Source organism: Sorghum bicolor, chromosome 7 (genome assembly GCF_000003195.3).
Source record: "Sorghum bicolor cultivar BTx623 chromosome 7, Sorghum_bicolor_NCBIv3, whole genome shotgun sequence".
Classification (NCBI taxonomy): Eukaryota; Viridiplantae; Streptophyta; class Magnoliopsida; order Poales; family Poaceae; genus Sorghum; species Sorghum bicolor.
In genome coordinates, this window is record NC_012876.2 from 60,025,912 (window position 1) to 60,045,443 (window position 19,532).

The 19,532-nt window shown below is 42.4% G+C and overlaps 3 protein-coding genes across 3 annotated transcripts; all 3 read left to right on the forward strand.

The window, feature by feature from the left end:
- Nucleotides 2-2,400, forward strand: LOC8054843 (protein DETOXIFICATION 35). Its single transcript, XM_002444524.2, has 5 exons — nt 2-1,042; nt 1,211-1,267; nt 1,397-1,754; nt 1,925-2,011; nt 2,137-2,400. Exons 1-5 carry the CDS (start codon nt 21-23, stop codon nt 2,209-2,211), a joined length of 1,599 nt encoding a protein of 532 aa, XP_002444569.1. The 5' UTR covers nt 2-20; the 3' UTR covers nt 2,212-2,400.
- Nucleotides 7,409-16,818, forward strand: LOC8054844 (puromycin-sensitive aminopeptidase). The gene is made up of 32 exons (XM_021465797.1): nt 7,409-7,511; nt 7,642-7,683; nt 7,989-8,129; nt 8,617-8,692; nt 8,903-8,982; nt 9,911-10,024; nt 10,124-10,198; nt 10,423-10,530; nt 10,625-10,837; nt 10,932-10,993; nt 11,177-11,204; nt 11,276-11,362; nt 11,442-11,467; nt 11,733-11,796; nt 11,877-11,957; nt 12,037-12,084; nt 12,187-12,205; nt 12,351-12,355; nt 12,477-12,488; nt 12,572-12,628; nt 13,311-13,420; nt 13,499-13,579; nt 13,782-13,965; nt 14,303-14,451; nt 14,531-14,669; nt 14,744-14,890; nt 15,234-15,315; nt 15,410-15,585; nt 15,711-15,821; nt 15,896-16,012; nt 16,104-16,175; nt 16,526-16,818. The coding sequence occupies exons 3-32, from the start codon at nt 8,067-8,069 to the stop codon at nt 16,604-16,606; spliced, it is 2,667 nt and encodes an 888-aa protein (XP_021321472.1). The 5' UTR covers nt 7,409-7,511; nt 7,642-7,683; nt 7,989-8,066; the 3' UTR covers nt 16,607-16,818.
- Nucleotides 18,096-19,293, forward strand: LOC8054845 (protein SRC2 homolog). Its single transcript, XM_002444526.2, has one exon. The coding sequence runs from the start codon at nt 18,228-18,230 to the stop codon at nt 19,098-19,100; it is 873 nt and encodes a 290-aa protein (XP_002444571.2). The 5' UTR covers nt 18,096-18,227; the 3' UTR covers nt 19,101-19,293.

A 19,532-nucleotide genomic window follows, 5' to 3' on the forward strand; every position in this document is an offset into this window, starting at 1 on the left:
CGAGCGAGCGACCTTAATAAATGCAGGGGCGACGAGACGGGCAGCGTGCGGACGCGGACACCGACACCCCACGCACCCCGTGTTGCATCGCGAGCGCGAGCACCGGCGGCGCCGGGAGGACTGCTGCGATGGGGGGCGACGCCAGCACCATCGAGGGGGCGCCGCTCCTCGGCGGCCGGCAGGCCTCCCACGAGCACGACACCCCGCCGGTGCGCACCGCGGGGGACGCCGCGCGCATGGTCTGGGACGAGTCCAAGCGCCTCTGGGGCATCGGCCTGCCCATCGCCGTGGGCATGCTCAGCATGTACGCCATCAGCTCCATCACCCAGATGTTCATCGGCCACCTCGGCAACCTCCCGCTGGCGGCCGCCTCCATCGGCCTCTCCGTCTTCTCCACCTTCGCCCTCGGCTTCCTCCTCGGCATGGGCAGCGCGCTCGAGACGCTCTGCGGCCAGGCCTTCGGCGCCGGCCAGGTCGCCATGCTCGGCGTCTACCTCCAGCGGTCCTGGCTCATCCTCGTCGCCGCCTGCGTCATCATGACGCCCCTCTTCGTCTTCGCCGAGCCGCTGCTCCTGCTCCTCGGCCAGGACGCCGACGTCGCGCGCGAGGCCGCCAGGTTCTCCATCTACATCATCCCGTCCATCTACGCCATGGCCATCAACTTCGGCGCCAGCAAGTTCCTCCAGGCGCAGAGCAAGGTCACCGTGCCCGCCTACATCGGCTTCGGCGCGCTCCTCATCAACGTCCTCCTCAACTACCTCTTCGTCTACGTGCTCGGCTGGGGTCTCCCCGGCGCCGCCGCCGCCTACGACGTCGCCCACTGGGTCATCGCGCTCGGCCAGATGGCCTACATCATAGGGTGGTGCAAGGACGGCTGGAGGGGATGGTCCGCCGCCGCCTTCCGCGACATCTGGGCGTTCGTCAGGCTCTCGTTCGAGTCCGCCGTCATGCTCTGCCTCGAGATATGGTACATGAGCACCATCACCGTGCTCACCGGCGACCTCGAGGACGCGCAGATTGCCGTTGACTCGCTAGGCATATGGTAAATGTGATCAGAGTATACTAATCTATTAGATTATTATTAGGATCCCATTGTTTAGTGGAGTATAATCTTTTTGTATTGGGAACAACTAACGAACCACAATTTTTTTTAAAACTCTAACAAACCACAACTAACTGACGAAAAATGACTCCTCCTGTATATCTTCAGCATGAACATAAACGGATGGGAGGGCATGATCTTCATCGGCCTCAATGCCGCTATCAGGTCCAGATAAATCCACTTGTTTCCTTGTACAAAACTCTATACTTGTTGTTGACTAATATATATATGTGGGAACATATAGCTATATCTACAACCTCTGCTCTGCTGTGCTCCTTGGCCATTCAATTTCAGTGTCCGGGTCTCGAATGAGCTTGGCTCCGGCCGTCCAAGGGCCGCATGGAACGCCGTCATGGTGGTCGTCGGCGAGGCGCTGCTGATCGGGATTGTGTGCATGGCACTCATCCTCATCTTCAGGGACAGCTTCTCCATCATATTCACCAGCGACGCCACCCTGCAGCGAGCCGTCGCCAAGATCGCCGGCCTGCTCGGCCTCACCATGGTGCTCAACAGCGTGCAGCCTGTGGTGTCAGGGGTCGCGGTTGGGGGTGGATGGCAAGGCCTGGTCGCCTACATCAACCTCGGCTGCTACTACATCTTCGGCCTGCCCCTGGGCTACTTGCTCGGATACAAGTTCAACTTTGGAGTTGGGGTAATTATTTCTCACAACTGCTGCATGTTGTTTGCAGTCGCAAGTTGGAATTGCTGTCCATCTTTATAATGTTCCATGAATGAATGAAACACACATAGTTAGTAAAACCTTGTAATTTAATTAGTTAATCACATTCCCTCACATTCTAATTTTATTTCTGATGATCGCAGGGGATTTGGTCGGGCATGCTATGTGGTGTCACACTTCAGACGATCATCTTGCTAGTTGTGATTTGGAGGAGAGATTGGAAATCAGAGGTAACAATCTACTAGTAGTCTCATGCCTTTTTGTACTGTCCCTTGGTTCTTGCAATTGCAATTGCAAGCAGAGGTAATGACTGATAACTGCTTGCTCATGATCTTCCTTATTTTGGGAACTGCAGGCAGCACAGGCTTCAAGCCGTGTGCAAAAGTGGGGCGGCAAAGGCACTGATGAAGTCAAGCCTCTCCTGCAATAGAATTAGTGTAGTACTACCATTCAAGTTTATTTTTCTTGCCCCACGGTACTTTCCCGCTGCAGGACATACCAGGCTCGTTTAATTTGAATTGAATAATCATGCATGGGGCACTGGTAAAGTGTTATAGCTGAAATTGTTTGCAATTTGATGCACTATGTTTTGATTGAGCTGAAGTAGTTGGATTGCTGACTTGCTGTGTAGTTGGATTGCTATATGAGGTAGTCAGAATGTCGGATTGCTGTGTAGTTGGATTTCTCTCTCCACACGACTATGAGGTGTAGTTGGATTGCTTTGTGTGGCCAGAGACGAAACCTGAAAAAAATTTAGGGGGGCTGAACAAAAATTCTACATCGACTTAGCTCTACTATTATCTCTCGTAATAAAAAATATATTAGTTTAAAGTAGTCTTAGATTAAAAATATAGACCAATAATGAAATTCACAAAATATATCTAAAAAATAAAGTTCTCAGCCCACCCTACTTTATAAATTATGTCTAAAATTAGAAAAAAAAAACACTAGAAATTTCACTAGGCCAGCAGCGGTAGGGGGGGCTGGAGCCCCCCTAGCCCCACCGCTCGCTTCGTGCTTGTGTGTGGCTGAACTCTGAACTAGATGGCTTGAACCGTTGAACTCATAGATGTATGCAAACTCTTAGCTAGCAGTTGGTACAATGGCGGTAGGAATGTTGTTGGTCAGGATGAGATGAATTGAGATGAGATCCCTTAATTTGAGAAATTAATTCTTACCTCTGAGTAGTGTAGTCGTGTAGAGTAGAGGGGGCAAGGAACTAAGGACCCTCTGTATTTACAATTAATTATTCTTTTAGTGGTAGACATATGTCCGTAGATATAGACGATGGGTAATTTCATCAATTTTAATATACATTGGCCAAACATTTACGTAGAGATGAATATGTATTTATAGTATGTTTTTGGGAAGAAAAAAATGAAGATATTACCGAGCAACGAGAGAATTAGAAGCTTATTTATTTATTTTTTTGCGAGCAAGAATCTTATTTATTGGTTTTTATTAAACTATGATACGATGAATCTATATTCATATAGATGGCACATGCTACTGTCTCATCATGCAACAACAGGTTTTTTTATTGGATACAACTTGCAAACATACGGGCACCTGTGAAACCTGATAGTTAGCGTCTCACTGATGAATAGACCTAACCAACCAAGATATCTGTTGCTTGCAGGGAATCCTTTAAAGCGACGAGAGAAGTACAGTAGAATATTCGTCAACGCAACCGCATCCAATAAAAAAAATAATCAATCTAAAAGGATTCCTTAAGTGGTTTTTCGATAAAAAAAAGTTAGAAACCTGTACAACCTCAATGACGCCCATGTGGCCATGTAGAACGAGTGAACGAGGACCAATCCATGATTAGGCCTTGTTTACTGTTTTCGAAACTGTAGCACTTTTTTTTATTTGCAAACATTATCCAATCATAGAGTAACTAGGTTTAAAAAATTCATCTCGTAATTTACAGGTAAACTGTGTAATTAGTTTTTATTTTCATTTATATTTAATACTTCATGCATGTGGCGTAAGATTCGATGTGACGGAGAATCTTGAAATTTTTTTGATTTTTAGGGTGAACTAAACAAGGCCGTAGATTCTTGTTCTTCATTGCCTTCATTGCCGCGTGATATTTGTGTACCATGTACTATGTCCATCATCAATTAACCTTTTAAGACCCATGCTTAGAGCCTATTTGGTTTTCTTCACTAAAATTTAACTATTAAAGTTATTTTAGTTATTTTTAGATGACTAATAGAACTAAACTATTTTAATTCTTTTTTAGTCAATATGTTTATAAATTCTGGCTAAAATTTAGTAAGGGACCCAACAAACCTTCTCTTTTGCGTTCAGACTTCAGAATCAAACATTCAATGTGAAATCAACTCTGGCGTTCAGACTTCACAATCAAACAATGTGAAATCAAACATTCCCTTGTAGACTTCGGATTTCCCATTGTTCCGCCCTGTTTAGTTTCCCACCCAAAATTTTTTCATACATCCCATCGAATCTTTGGACACATGCATAAAACATTAAATGTACATAAAAAAATAAACTAATTACACAGTTTGGTTGAAAATCACGAGACGAATCTTTTAAGCCTAGTTACTCTATGATTAGCCTTAAGTGCTACAGTAACCCACATGTGCTAATGACAGATTAATTATACTTAATAGATTTGTCTTGGAGTTTCCTCATGATCTATGTAATTTGTTTTTTTATTAGTTTCTAAAAAGCCCTCCCGACATCCTTCCAACATATTCGATGTGACATCCAAAAAATTTTCATCTCCTATCTAAACAGGGCCTAAAGCTGGGAAATTTTTTGCAAAATTGCTATAATAACTCTTTTGTTTGTATGTGACAAATATTGTCCAACCATATATTAACTAGGCTCAAAAGATTCGTCTCGTAAATTTCAATCAAACTGTACAATTAGTTTTTATTTTCGTCTATATATTAATACTCTATGCACGTGTCTAAAGATTCGATATGACGGGGAATCTTGAAATTTTTTGGGTTTTGAAGTGGAAGTAAACAATGCAATCGGTAGTTCTCCTGCTCAAAACCTTTATAAAGATGTTAGTGTGTGACAGACATCACCAACCTTGTTACGTAGGAGTAAGGCTGAATAACGAACCAGCTTGACTCGGCTTGTTAGGAGGAGCTAGCTCAACTCAACTTGTTACGAGCTCGAGGTGACTCATTAAACTCGCAACCCAGATATAAAAAACACACAAAATATAATATTTACATGAAAAAGTCTATATGACCTTCCAAACTATTTAGAGTGGACTAGTTTATCCCCTGAACTATAAAACCGGATATTCCACCCCTTGAGCGGTTTTGGAGGGTGGTTTTATATTTTTATTTTTTATTTATTTTCGTTAAATCTTTGAAAAATCATAATAAATCATAGAAAAATCATAAAATAAAAAACTAATCTTGTTAGACTCTACATGAGTAGATCTACACAGTGAACATATAATTTGATATGCTTTATTACAAAGTTTTTGCTATAGCTTTAAATCTATGTTTTCTGTAATTAATTAGAATAATTTATATATGCAGTTTATATGGTCCAATTATGGTGATTTTTTTATGAGCTAACTATTGTATGGTTAAAGTATAGTAAAAAATTTGTACCCATTGGATCAAGTATAACTTAGTTATAGATTTATTTAGCTTTATTCTTATTAAATCTATGCTTTATCTATAACTAAGTTATACTTGATCTAATGAGTATGAAACTTTTACTATAGTTCAAGCATATAATAATAAGCCCGCCATAAAAATTTCACCATAATTGGACCTTAGAAACTGCATATATAAATTATTTTAATTAATTACAGAAAAACATAGATTTAAAGCTATAGCAAAAACTTTGCACTAAAATATACCATATTATATTCACTATGTACATCTACTCATCAAGATTCCAACAAAATTGGATGTTTCATTTTATGTTTTTTATGATTTTTTTATGATTTTTCAAATATTCAGCAAAAATAAATAAAAAAGAAAAAAAAACAAAACCACCCTATAAACCTACTCAAGGAGGTTATTTGACCAATTTGAAAGTTCAGAGGATAGAATATCTGGTTTTGTAGTTCGAAGGATAAAATAGACTATACTAAATAGTTGAGGGGGTTATGTAGGCTTTTTTATTTACACTTATCTAAAACTTAAAATAGTAATAATACAAAATAATATATCTAATAGTCTTAAGTCGATTAAAATATTCATATGAACTAGTATATCAACCATTTTGTAAAGTGTAAGATATGAAATAATACAAAACTAATATAATTTATGTTGACTTTTTTCCTAAAACTGTAGCTCGTTTAACTCGTGAGCGGCTCCTAAGCTGGTTCGAGTTAACTCGTTAGAGCTAAAATCTTGACTCAGCTCGGCTCATTTTAATTTTAATAACAAGCTGAGCCAAGCACGAGCCAAATAAGCTAACAAACTTTGAATTTTTCGTCCAAACTTACCAAGGAGTAGTACCAGACTTGGAACTATAATCCCCGACGCAAAAAAGGGCTCTTTCTGTTTTTCTTTCGTCCAAAAGATATCTTCTTTTCCTCGGAAACCGGAAGAAAAAATAAAGAAAAGAAAAGAAAAGGAGGAGGAGAGATAAGATATTTGAAGGCAAAACACTCACCGTCGCGTGGGCCCAGAAGGCCGGCCCATGACATCGTCAAACTGTGACGAACTCATCATAACACACAACAACAACAACCTGCACCTGCCTGCCTTGTCATCCGCAACTCCATCCTCGCCGCCGCCGCCTCCTCCTCCAGTCCTCTTCCTGCGCTCCGCTCCACTGGTGGTGGTAGGGAGTGCAGCAGATCCATCCCGTGGCCAGTGGCCTGGCCCGATCCCTTCGCTGCTCGGTAAGCAGCCCCCCCTTGGCCCTCGCTGCTCGGACGAACGGATCGGTTCCCCCCCTCTCGCGCTGCTGAATCGCAGCCACCACCTCTGTTGTTCCGAATCCAATCCGCTCGCTCGCTCGCTCGCCGCCGGCTGGCTCTCGTCGATTTATTCTTCCGTTTTGTTTGTTTTGATTGCTTGCTGCTGCGTCGTGCAAGGAACATGATGTACTAACTCGTGCGTGTACCAGTTTAGGATTCATTCTTCGACACGTTTGGGATTGGTTCGGTTGGGGATGGCGCGTCGCCTGATTAGCCCCGCAGCGGCGTGCCGAGGCTGCGGTTTCGTTAGGCCCGGCTTTCTGGCTGCCTTCTCCTCCTTCCATGTGATTCCACTGCCCCCTATCTAAACTCTTGTCAGCAGTCACTGCCTTCCCCTCTCTGTGTCTCCATTCTTCTTCTTCCAGTCGTCCAGAATTTTCGATTCTAGTTACCAGGTCAATCTACTTATTAGACCAAGTTAGCATGTATACTAATATGAACTTCGATAGGCACTGCAATTATCATAGACCAGCTGTTTTTTGCATTGTACATTACATTCATGTTAGATTATATATTGCCGGCTTTGCTGACCGTGGATTCTTCCTCCATGTATTACGCTCTTTCTAGTGCTATTACTGGTACATGCTTCTTCTGACATAAACAGATAAACTGCTTATTGTCTTGTAGTTGTCGCGACTAAGTGTTATATACTGCAAAAGCCACTTCCTGTAGTCAGTGATTGCCTAGTGACCTCCTTCACTTTTTGGCAGTATCGAACCTTGCCATCGTGCTCACCGAAGAGGACTTCCTCAGTAAAGAGTTGCTTTAGCAACACTTACAATTTAAGGAAAGAGGTGCCATTCCTTGCTTGTCTTTGTCGGATTCTTACTATAGTTTGTTGAATGCCGTTACCTGCTGTCAGTTATACATCTTTTTGTGTGTAACCAGCGCTAACATGTACTTTATTTTTTTATCCTATTGCAGGGTTCACGTTGGATAAGATCCGAGCCTCCCTTGTCACTAAATGTTAGTATCTGCCTTTATGCCAACTATTTATTATCATTATATGATGTATACATTTATGCATATATGTTGTGAACTGCTACTGCTAGGTTAGAAAATAGCTTGGTTCTACGATGTGCTAATAAGAATTTTTTTTTAAGTTTCTCTTGTTCTCTCCGAACACACAGGAGAGCTGGATTTCTCTTTTGACTAGTAGGATGTAGTTATAACAGTGTATTTCTTTAAATTATTCAACTCGTGGCATGCAATGTGCCTACATGGCTCTTCCATTTATATTTTCCTTACCTCTTTTCATATCCATAATCCAGAGGGCAAAGTTTGTTGGCAAGAGGACATCTTGTTCTGTTGCAACAGAGCCGCCTCCTGCTGCCACTGAAGAACCAAACATGGATGCCCCCAAGGAGATATTCTTGAAAGATTACAAGGCCCCTGATTATTATTTTGACACGGTAACTACATAATGCCTTTTCCAATTGCTTTCCTGCACAGCTTTCGTCATTTGAATGTTTGTTGTTACAAATTCTCTAGTTGCTGTGCCCTATGTGAGGTTAGCACTAGCAGTTTGGAATCCAGTTTCTTTTGGAATAGCTGTTGTTTTAGAAATCAACACAGTTTCCAACATAAACCTTTGACATTTACTGTTAAGAAATATATCAGTACAATTTACCCCTATTAGTACTTGAAACTAGTTTTGATGAAAATCTACCATTTTCCCCCAACTCACTGATCTAGCCTTGCATCCTAGACAAACATGTTCTCAAATGGGGCTAGCATGTAGATAGATATGCACATGCATAGTAATCTACTTATCTTGATACCATTAGTCCGTGCTTGGGCTATGTTTCTTGTAAATTGACTGCTGATTCTGATTCCTTGTTATTTTTTTTGCCTGTTTTTTTTCTTCTAATTTTTTACTGTCACCTAATTGAACTGCAGGTGGATTTGCAATTTCAACTTGGTGAAGAGAAGACCATAGTTACATCTAAAATAGTTGTATCTCCTGGAGTTGAAGGTCAATATCTAGCCTTGCAACTATTGTCCTGTACATTCTTTTTATTTGGCAAAATATTATCATATGGTATCTCATCAAGGCCTCTACATCTCTCTTGCATATCTTTTTCTTCTTCTCCATTATTTTTCCATTTATATCATGAGAAGTAACTTTGGAGCTTAGATGAGCTTCTCGACTTCCTAACTAACTTTCAATTGTAATATATTGTAGCTGGCAACTCAGCTCCACTATTTCTTCATGGGCGTGACCTCAAGCTGTTATCAATCAAAGTCAATGGCACTGAATTAAAGGTGATAATTAGTTCACATAGCATTTCCGTTGTGTTTAGATGTTTTAAAATCGCAGGATAACTGATTTCTTTGTCATCCTTGTTACAACCAAACTGCTATAGTTTGATCATGAGTTCGAACATTGATACCCATCTCCTCGTCTTCTTTTTAGATTAGATTCTGTTGGCACATATTTGTACAACAGTAGGTAGGATATATAGCATGTATTTGGGAAATATGCTGACAGGAATATCATGTTAGTCGCTGGATCCTTGCTCTAGGTGTGAGCAGGATCCTTACTCTCATTGAGAGGATAGCATTGTGTGAGAAATAAACCCAGAAAATTGCCCCAACTCAGTGTGCTATCCTCTCAATGAGAGTAAGGATCCTGCTCACACCTAGAGCAAGGATCCAGCGACTAACATATCACACTATTACCAACAAATGGTGGGAAGAAACTTGTTTGGTTCCAACTCAGAATGATTGTATAATCAATAATCTTTCCAAGGGGAGAAAAGGTAAATCAGATGGAGGCTTGCACTTGAATTGCACTGGACAGACAACAGGGGGGCTCATATGTTTGAAAAATTTGAAGGGACTGTGATGAGATGACAGAGGCATTTCCAGAGAAATAGTAGTATATAGTAACATTCGGCAATAGCCAAGTGGTCTCTTGTGGTTTGTGACATTAGATTACCTGCTCCATTCTATCATGTTTTCCTTTGCACTGTTGGTATCGGCAGTGAGTTAGTGGGATACTGTATATTTCACTGGATTTCTATCCTTCAAATATTTCTTAGTATGACAGGGATTACCTAATACACAACACAGTTATCAGAAACCCTGCTGCAGTTAATACGTATTCTTTTCTTTGAAAAAGTTTTGCCTAAAAACATACATTTATTCTCTCATTTTGTTCCTCACCTGCCTGTCTCAACTTGATTATTAGGGTGAAGAGTATAAAGTCAATTCTCGCCATCTGACACTTTTAACACCACCTGCTGGCGTATTCAACTTGGAAATAGTTACAGAAATATATCCTCAGCTAAACACATCATTGGAGGTATTGACTGCTTTTAGAGGGATACAATCCTACCAGCTAATCATTAGATATAATGTAGGCTAACTGCTAGTGTATCTTTTACTCTAATTTCTTGTACAGGGGCTGTACAAGTCTACTGGTAACTTCTGCACTCAGTGTGAAGCAGAAGGGTTTCGGAAGATTACCTTCTTTCAGGTAGGTCTTACTTTCAGTAAAATTACTATATAGAATGGTGTTAAGGACTTAAGGTTTACCTACTGTTTATTAAAATCAGATGTCGTATATTGATTCATGTTTGCTTGTGGTTTTATATATGACGCATCAAATGTCATGCTGTCTCTATAAGTACGATCTTTCATGAGGTGTTGATATTTGATTAATACATGTTCTGTATTTGGAAATGTTGAATGTTATCACAGGATCGCCCGGATGTTATGGCAAAATATACTTGCCGTATTGAAGCTGATAAAACTTTGTATCCAGTATTATTGTCCAATGGGAATCTTATTGAGCAGGGAGACCTTGAGGTATGCTAGCTTCCCAAGTCCTAATGCAATCATCACTCAGTAGAGCTAAGAAAGGGACAACCACTGTATGCCATTTTTCTTTTTTGCATTGTAGGGTGGAAAGCATTATGCACTGTGGGAGGATCCCTTCAAGAAACCAAGCTACCTGTTTGCTCTAGTTGCTGGTCAGCTGGGATGCCGGGAGGATTCATTTGTTACATGCTCTGGCCGCAACGTAACACTAAGAATTTGGACTCCTGCCCAAGATTTACCAAAAACAGCACATGCTATGTATTCTCTCAAAGCAGCAATGAAGTGGGATGAGGAGGTTGCTCCAGATTCATTGCCTATAATTTCCTTGCAGTTTCTTTAGTTCCAATTGGATAGCTGATTCAGTTCTACCTCTTCATACCACCTGCCAGGTCTTTGGTCTGGAGTATGATCTTGATTTATTCAACATTGTTGTTGTTCCCGATTTCAATATGTAAGTTCTTTTCCCATTATTATCACCATGCTGCAGTATATTCGGGAATGCTTTTTTATAGGGGTGTGGGTTTAACTTGTGGAACTTGATACTTTGGTTAAATGTTAATAAGCCAATTGCCCAGTTGTACAATATAGCATGACCCAAACTGTCTGTTGATAAAGGTAACTCTGTTAATTGCAGGGGAGCAATGGAAAACAAGAGCTTGAATGTAAGATTTCACCTTTCCTTGGAAAATTCCGAACATCAATGTGTTTTTAACACTGGTTTATGAATGGACAGATATTTCAATCTAGACTTGTGTTGGCATCACCAGAGACTGCCACTGATGGTGATTATGCTGCAATTTTGGGTGTTGTTGGACATGAGGTACATACATTTGTAGATATATCCGCTCTTTCTTTTTTTTAGTGAATTCAATTATACTTACAGGCCGTTGCTTTTCCAGTATTTCCACAACTGGACTGGGAATAGGTAACTGTCTTCATGATATCACAATAATAGATATTCTTTTTATTTGCAATTATGCTATCATAATAACTTGTATTTAATTCCTTCATGACTGATTGAATGATTAATATTTGTTCATCTTTTCACTTTTTTCTTTTATTCTCATTAATTGGTGCTTTTCCTGATGAGATTAAAGCCATGGCAAGCTATAGCTTGGGATGGTTGAATGGAAATGTTCCTTTTTTGTCCTAACAAAAGGAATGATTTCCTTATCTCTATGCTGTTGCAGAGTAACTTGCCGTGATTGGTTCCAGCTAACCCTGAAAGAAGGACTGACCGTTTTCAGGGATCAGGTACTCAAGCAGTCGGTCATGTGTTAGTTGCTGCAAGTTTGTTTGTTCATCTTACTCTTCTAATTAAATTATTTGTGTAGGAGTTCTCTTCGGATCTTGGCTGTCGTACGGTAAAACGTATTGCTGATGTCTCCAAACTCAGAATCTATCAATTCCCACAGGTTTTATTGATATATACTCTATCAGCATATTCTTGTTAGATTATTTTGACCAACATGTGGTTTCTTCCCTTATATCCAGGATGCTGGGCCTATGGCACATCCTATCCGCCCTCATTCCTATATCAAGGTGCTAATGCTTAATTGCTCTGTGATTTGAATTCATTTACTCTATGTTGCTTTGAACCAGAAATAAAGAGATGGTTTGTAACTTTTTAAATTTCACTGGCAGATGGACAACTTCTATACTGGTGAGTTTTGCTGTCTCTAAAATTGGCTGCATACAGTGAGATGCACAAAACCATCAACTGATTTATTATCCATCCTCTGTTGAACCATTGAAACCTTATCTGATGAATCTACCCCTGGCGACTTTGATTATGAATAACTTGGCAGTGACGGTACGTATTTTTCATCCTGTCCCCTGTAAAGCAATTACTGAGATTTAATGATTAAAGCTCTGACATTATTTTTTGTTGCTTTCTTTGTTCCTTCATCCAACCATCATGGGATTCATCTCAGGTTTACGAGAAGGTTTGTTTATGCAACTTTTTTCAATTTCCATGCATTGATAGAAAATGGCAATGAGATGTGACCAGGACATGTATTTGCTATAGGGTGCTGAAGTTGTCAGAATGTACAAGACCATGTTTGGAGCGTCAGGGTTCCGAAAGGTAAAATTCGAGCTTCGACCTAAAATGTGAGGGTACAAGTGTTTGAACTGTAGTTTATTTGGAGATAACCATTGCCAGGAAGTTAACTAGCCTAAGTCGGTCTGGATGGATAATGAGGCAAAGAGGGTCCAAGTATGGCCCTATCTAACAAATAATATCCAATTCCAATCCTATCTCTAATTGACATAAATCTAATATTACCTCTAACTGATCCAATCCCCATAGTTGATCCTATGGGCTCCTGGACCCCTAGTTGACACCCCATAACGAGTGTACAATGTCATCTCCATTTAAACTTTAGCATGATCTCTAATAGACTTCCTCACTTCCATGACCATTACTTTTCTAATTATATGTCAGCAAAAAACATAAACAATATGAAATTACTGTTTGTGTAAATCTGCACTTAACTATTTATAATTATATGCTGCAAGCTAAGCTAACTTTTATCCATATCAGTGACCATAGCTTCAAGATTTTCCTTAAAGAATTTCTTTGTGCATCATAGTTCTACAATAAGTTGACATTTCTTAAATTTATAAGAAAAATTCGTGGCATTACCTTGTACCGTGAATCCTGTGCATGTAATGTTTCTCATGGGATGGGATGTCTCCTTCTGTTGTTGAATGTCTGGTACATTGTTATACACATATTTGGTTTATTTACACATTTTCCCCTGCAGGGCATGGATCTTTATTTCCAAAGGCATGATGGGCAAGCTGTCACTTGTGAAGACTTCTATGCAGCCATGTGTGATGCAAATAATGCACAACTGCCAAACTTTTTACAATGGTAGAACGCTTATATTTCAATCATGTTTTTTTAGGGTTACTTGTTGTGATCACTATCTAATTGTAAACCATCCAATAGGTACTCTCAAGCAGGTACGCCTATAGTCAAGGTGGCATCTTCATATGATCCTAGTTCTCAGACATTCTCTTTGAAATTTAGGTAAGCTTCCACATTCTGTGGGTGACCTTTAATATTTAGGATTAGATATATGTTGAACTATCGTTCCAAATTCTCTATTTACATTCATTTCCATTGATGCTAGTGCACATGGGTTTTACATACCCTGATAATGTTTCTTCCTATATTGTAGTAATGGGTGAAAACAGTACATTTCTAAACCATCTGCCTTTTCTATTTTCAGCCAAGAAGTACCACCCACTCCTGGCCAACCAGTTAAGGAGCCTATGTTTATACCTGTTGCTGTTGGGCTTGTTGACCCTACTGGAAAAGATATGCCCCTCACTTCCGTTTACAGTGATGGAACTCTCCAAACACTCTCTACTGATGGCCAGCCAGTCTTCACTACTGTGCTGCAGTTTAAAAAGGTAAAAGGCAACCGTGATTATTTTCTTTCAAGCTTTCCCCTCAAGAAATGAACTTAATTAGGATGCTTTGATTTGTGAATCTTTTGCATATTGTGCAGTTAGGATGGTATTTGTTCATTCAGTGTTGATACTCTGCTACAATTGCGGCCATTTATTATTATTTTTATTTACATTCATTCAGAAGCCCTTTGTAAGACCTTCAAATTATGTGCAATAAGACTTTTAGTCTGTAACTGGCCTGTGGTTGCCTGTACTTAGGCACCAATAGTTATATCAAATTTAAGCGTCTCTTGACATTTCTTTTTCTGATTCTCGAATGTGCTTTTATGTTATTCAGAAGGAAGAAGAGTTTATATTTAAGAACATTCCCGAGAGGCCAGTTCCTTCTTTGTTGAGGGGATATAGTGCTCCTGTCCGTCTAGATTCTGATCTCAGTGAGAGTGACCTATTTTTCTTGCTTGCCAATGACTCAGATGAATTTAACAGGTATGTTCTGGATCACAATGCTAAAGATATTTTTGTTTTCTATTAAAGAGTTCAATCTGATGATCTATCTATTCCCTAGATGGGAAGCTGGCCAAGTTTTGGCACGTAAGTTGATGCTCAGTCTTGTAGCTGACTTCCAGCAACAGAAAACACTGGCCCTAAATCCAAAATTTGTTGATGGGATTAGATCAATTCTGCGCAACACAAGCTTGGATAAGGTAAATTATTTGCGGCTATTGTAATCTATAGGATACACTTTGATTATAAAATAGCTAATTGTAATCTGTTACAGGAATTCATTGCGAAAGCAATAACTTTGCCTGGTCAAGGGGAGATTATGGATATGATGGAAGTTGCAGATCCTGATGCAGTTCATGCTGTCCGTAACTTTATTAAGAAGGAGCTTGCCTTGCAACTCAAAGATGATCTTCTTGCAGCTGTAAGTGGCACCGTCCAAGTTGCTATTATCTCTGTACCAAAAAACTTGGCATTCTAGTTTTGTTCCAAGTCAAACTATCTTAAGTTTGCCAACTTTATATAAAAAATGTATCGATATTTATATTAACAAATAAGTACTGTTAGATCCATCACGGAACATATTTTTCATAGTATACCTATTTGGTGTCATAAATGCTGACAATCTTCTCTATAAACTTGGTCAAACTTAAAGTAGTTTAGACTTAGCATAAATCTAGAAGACATGTTATTTGGGATGGACATAGTATTTGTTTGTGTGATTCTTGTCCCCCATGTATCAGCTTTTCATTTTAACTTTTTGTCAGGTGAAAAGCAACAGGAGTTCTGAGGCTTACACATTTGACCATGATAGTATGGCTCGCCGTGCATTGAAAAATACATGCCTTGGTATGTTTTTCTTTGGCAAACTTATTGTGCTCCAACTGAGGAATCACGTTTGAGAGAACATCACCTAATGCAAGTCTTCTGATGTTCCTTGTAGCATACCTTGCATCATTGAATGAGCCAGATTTCACTGAGCTTGCACTGCATGAGTACAAGTCTGCGACTAACATGACAGAGCAGTTTGCTGCATTAGCAGCATTATCCCAAAATCCAGGCCCAGTTCGTGATGATGCCCTCTTGGATTTCTATAACAAGTGGCAGGATGACTACTTGGTAAGATACATGACTTCTTTTGATAGATGTTTTTATGAACTAATGTAGCATACAGGTTCTTAGAAAAAAAAATGTAGCGCACAAATTAAGTGGTTACCTGTTGTTTGTTTGTTTTGCTCTAATAGGTTGTAAGCAAGTGGTTTGCTCTTCAAGCTACTTCAGAGATTCCTGGAAATGTTGCAAATGTTCAGAAGTTGCTGTCTCACCCTGCTTTCGACATGAGGAATCCCAACAAGGTTGGTGGTGCCATCAGCTTAAATTTTCATGTGGACTTTGAGCACCTAACTAAAATTTGCTAAAAAAAACTCAGGTTTACTCGCTAATCGGTGGATTCTGTGGCTCACCTGTGAACTTCCACGCGAAAGATGGATCTGGGTACAAGTTCTTGGGTGAAATTGTTTTGCAGCTTGACAAGATAAACCCTCAGGTTAATGTCAAGTACCTCCTGTAATTTGTGCCACGCTCAAATGTTTGAAGAATTATTAGCTAATGTGGTTTGTTCGTGGGTGTGAAATCAGGTGGCCTCCCGCATGGTTTCAGCATTTTCTCGGTGGAGGCGATATGACAAGACCAGACAAGATCTTGCCAAGGTGACGTACTCTCTCCGTCCTAAAATAACTATCATTCTCGCTTCCCAAAAAATAATTTTGATTAAATATATATTAAAAATATTAATATTTATATTACATAATTAGTATCAATGGAAAGATCTTTGAGTCTAGTTTTTCAACAAATTCATTTAGAGATATAAGTATTGCACATATTTTATACAAATCGAGTCAAACTTGTGTTACGAAAACCGAAAACGACACTTAATTTGGGACGGAGGGAGTATTTGTCTGCAGTCTATGTAGAGTCCAATTGATAGGGCAATTTTTTTCAGGGAAAAAAAAAGATAGGGCAATGGTAGTAACACCACCTTGCTTCATTTGTGGTGCAGGCCCAGCTGGAGATGATCGTGTCGGCCAATGGACTCTCCGAAAACGTGTACGAGATTGCTTCAAAAAGCTTGGCGGGTTAGTTTTGGGCAGTTCCAGGGTAGTGCCGAGTGCCGAGTGGTTGTGCTTAACTGAAAATCTCTTTTGTTGGCAAAATGACAAGTAGAGTAATAAACAGGCGTGCTGAAGTTGCATGAACTGAACAAATATAGTGTGATGACTGATGATGCCCGCTTTGTGGGGGTTTGGATCATGCATACGCTCGTCTGTTGGAATGCAAAACTGCTGGTTTTTACCTCCTGCGCTCAACGGGCCGCTGTGGCCTGTGGGGCAGAAAACACCTGCAGGCTGCAGCACAATGGGTTCTGTCTCGATCGGTCTTGTGGAGCCCTAAGCTCCAACCCTTTTGCTTTGCTGGCAGCTCTGGAGGGTTTGGAGATTTCCAGCCATGCCCAGGCTCTTCTAGCACACTCCAGCAGGTTCAGTGAGTGGTTTTGGCTGATTAGTTGCCACCGTATTTTGTTTAGTTTGCTAGTCTTAAGAAAACAAAGATTTTAGTGATTTGTAGATTTTATTCATCTGTAGATGCACAGAGCCAGGCATGTGTGTGTTGGTTAGGTATCGGAGCAGCAAGCAAGCCGAAAGCGATTGGGCGCTGGTGGTGGGATAGGAATAGGATTGGAATATGGGATGGGACGGAAACGAAAGTTTTCGTGAGTCGTGACGGTGCGCACGGTACAAATGGGTAGACGCGACCGGAAGAGAAGACAGGACCGGGCTAAAAGCTCTTTTAGAGTTGCGCGTCGAAACCGTGTGAGCGAGCGTGCGGGTGTGGTGCCCGCCACACGGCATATCTGATCTCTCGACAGTGGAAGTATCAGCACGGGACCCCGGGATAGCATCAGTCATCAAGCAGCCTGGCTGTCTTGAGTTTATTAGCTGCATTTGTCAATCATTTAGTAGTATTTTTCTCTAACAACAAATCAGTAAAAATTACTTTCTATCATGACTTATCAGCTAAACAAACATGTAGCATAGTCCAATCGCAGGCTAGTCTCTTGACTCTTGTTGAGTCTTTGACCATGGGTATATTCGCATATTGTTGTACTAGTTCGGTGATTGGAGGAGTCTTTGACGAGGAGATTGTCCAATACATACATAACAGCAAACATCTTTTGATTGGAGGAGAGGAGAGTATCTGAGGAAGAGCCTGTGTCCAATAACCAAGCCGAATACCATCCAAGGAGTGGATGGAGTACACAAAGTACAGTCATTTTTTTGGACAGTCAATAAAACTTAACCACTAAGAAAAATACTATTGATAGGGAGGAGAGTACAGAAAGAAGAAACGGACGCCCACGCAGCCGTCCGTTCAAACGTAACGGCCCAAGGAAGAAGAAACCGATGAGCAGCCTTTTCTTTACTCCCATTTATTTACTTTATTTTACCACAACCATATGCAGCGTTGCAACGCAACCGTCCAGCGTCCATCCGTCCCAAGGCCAGCCGCCCCCTCCCCAACTGACAGGTGAGCCCCACCCCTCAACTCCTCCCACTATTTATACCCTCCCCCCCCTCCCGTCGGCAACTTCCCATCAGCGATCCGTCTCGACTTCTCGAGTGTCCCATCTCACCTCACCTCATTCGATTCCATCCCCACCGCCAGCCGCCACAGGCAAGGCAAGGCAAAAGCAGCCGCGCGCCATGGGCTCCCGCTACGAGGTGGAGGTGACGGTGGGGTCGGCGAGCAACCTGAAGAACGTCAACTGGCGGAACGGCGACCTGAGGCCGTACGCCGTGCTGTGGGTGGACGACGGGCCCAAGTGCTCCACCCGCGTCGACCCCGACAACGGCGAGGACCCCGTGTGGGACGACAGGGTCGTGGTCCCTGTCCCTCCCGCCTCCGCCGCGCGCCTCGGCGACGCCGTCCTCCACGTCGACGTCGTCCACGCCGCCGACGCCGACGCCGACGCCGACGAGGTCAAGCCGCTCGTCGGCTCCGCGCGCCTCCCGCTCCGCGACGTCCTCGACGACGCCGGCGGCGTCGGCGTCGGCGGGCCTAAGGTCTCCCGCACCCTCAGGCTGAAGCGGCCCTCGGGCCGCCCGCAGGGCCGGGTCGAGGTCCGCGTCGCCGTCCGCGAGGCGCCGCCGCCGCCAAGCTACTACGACCCGAGCCCGTACCCGGCGCCCGCGTACGGGAACCCCGCCGCCGCCCGGGACCCGTACTACGCGGCGCCGCCGGCGTATGGAGGACAGCCGCCGTACGCCGCGCCGCCGGTGGGGTACCCGGCTGCCGCCGCCGCCGCCGCTCCTCCTCCATACGGTGGTGGTTATGGAGCCGCTCCTGCGGCGGCGTATACGTACGGGGATCCTGCGGCTGCTCCAGCTGCCCAGAAGAGCAGCAAGATGGGGATGGGGACGGGGCTGGCCGTCGGCGCCGCGGCGGGGCTGCTGGGCGGCTTGGCGCTGGCGGAAGGGGCGAGCTACGTGGAGGACAAGTTCGAGGATCACGTCGCCGAGAAGGTGGAGGAGGAGACGTTCGGCGACGGCGACGGAGACTACGACGACGATTACTAGAAGCAAAGCAGGAGACGTGCACCCGAGTGCGGAGCATCAAACCGAATTCCTGAGACAACCCCAATCAGTGGCGGATCTAGAAACGAGCTACACCCCGGGCTAACTAATAGCAGCCACCATGTAACTGTTTGCTTTATCCAAACACAAACCATATACTGATTAATATATACTCCTCTGTCCACGAAAGAGCCAATTTTTAGAGTTGTCATAAATCAAACTTTTTAGAACTAGACAAGACCTACAGCGAAGACGAGGAAGCGAGATGGCGCCGAGGTTGGGACTTCAGGGCTGTGTAGGGCTTTAATTGCCTGCTCGAATGGGGTTGGGCCTTCAAGAACAGACTGCCGAGGGAAAAACTCTACATATGTGTATTTACGTATTTTTGGTCTCACCCCGGGCTGCAGCCCCCCTAGCCCGGGGTGCAGGGGTGCA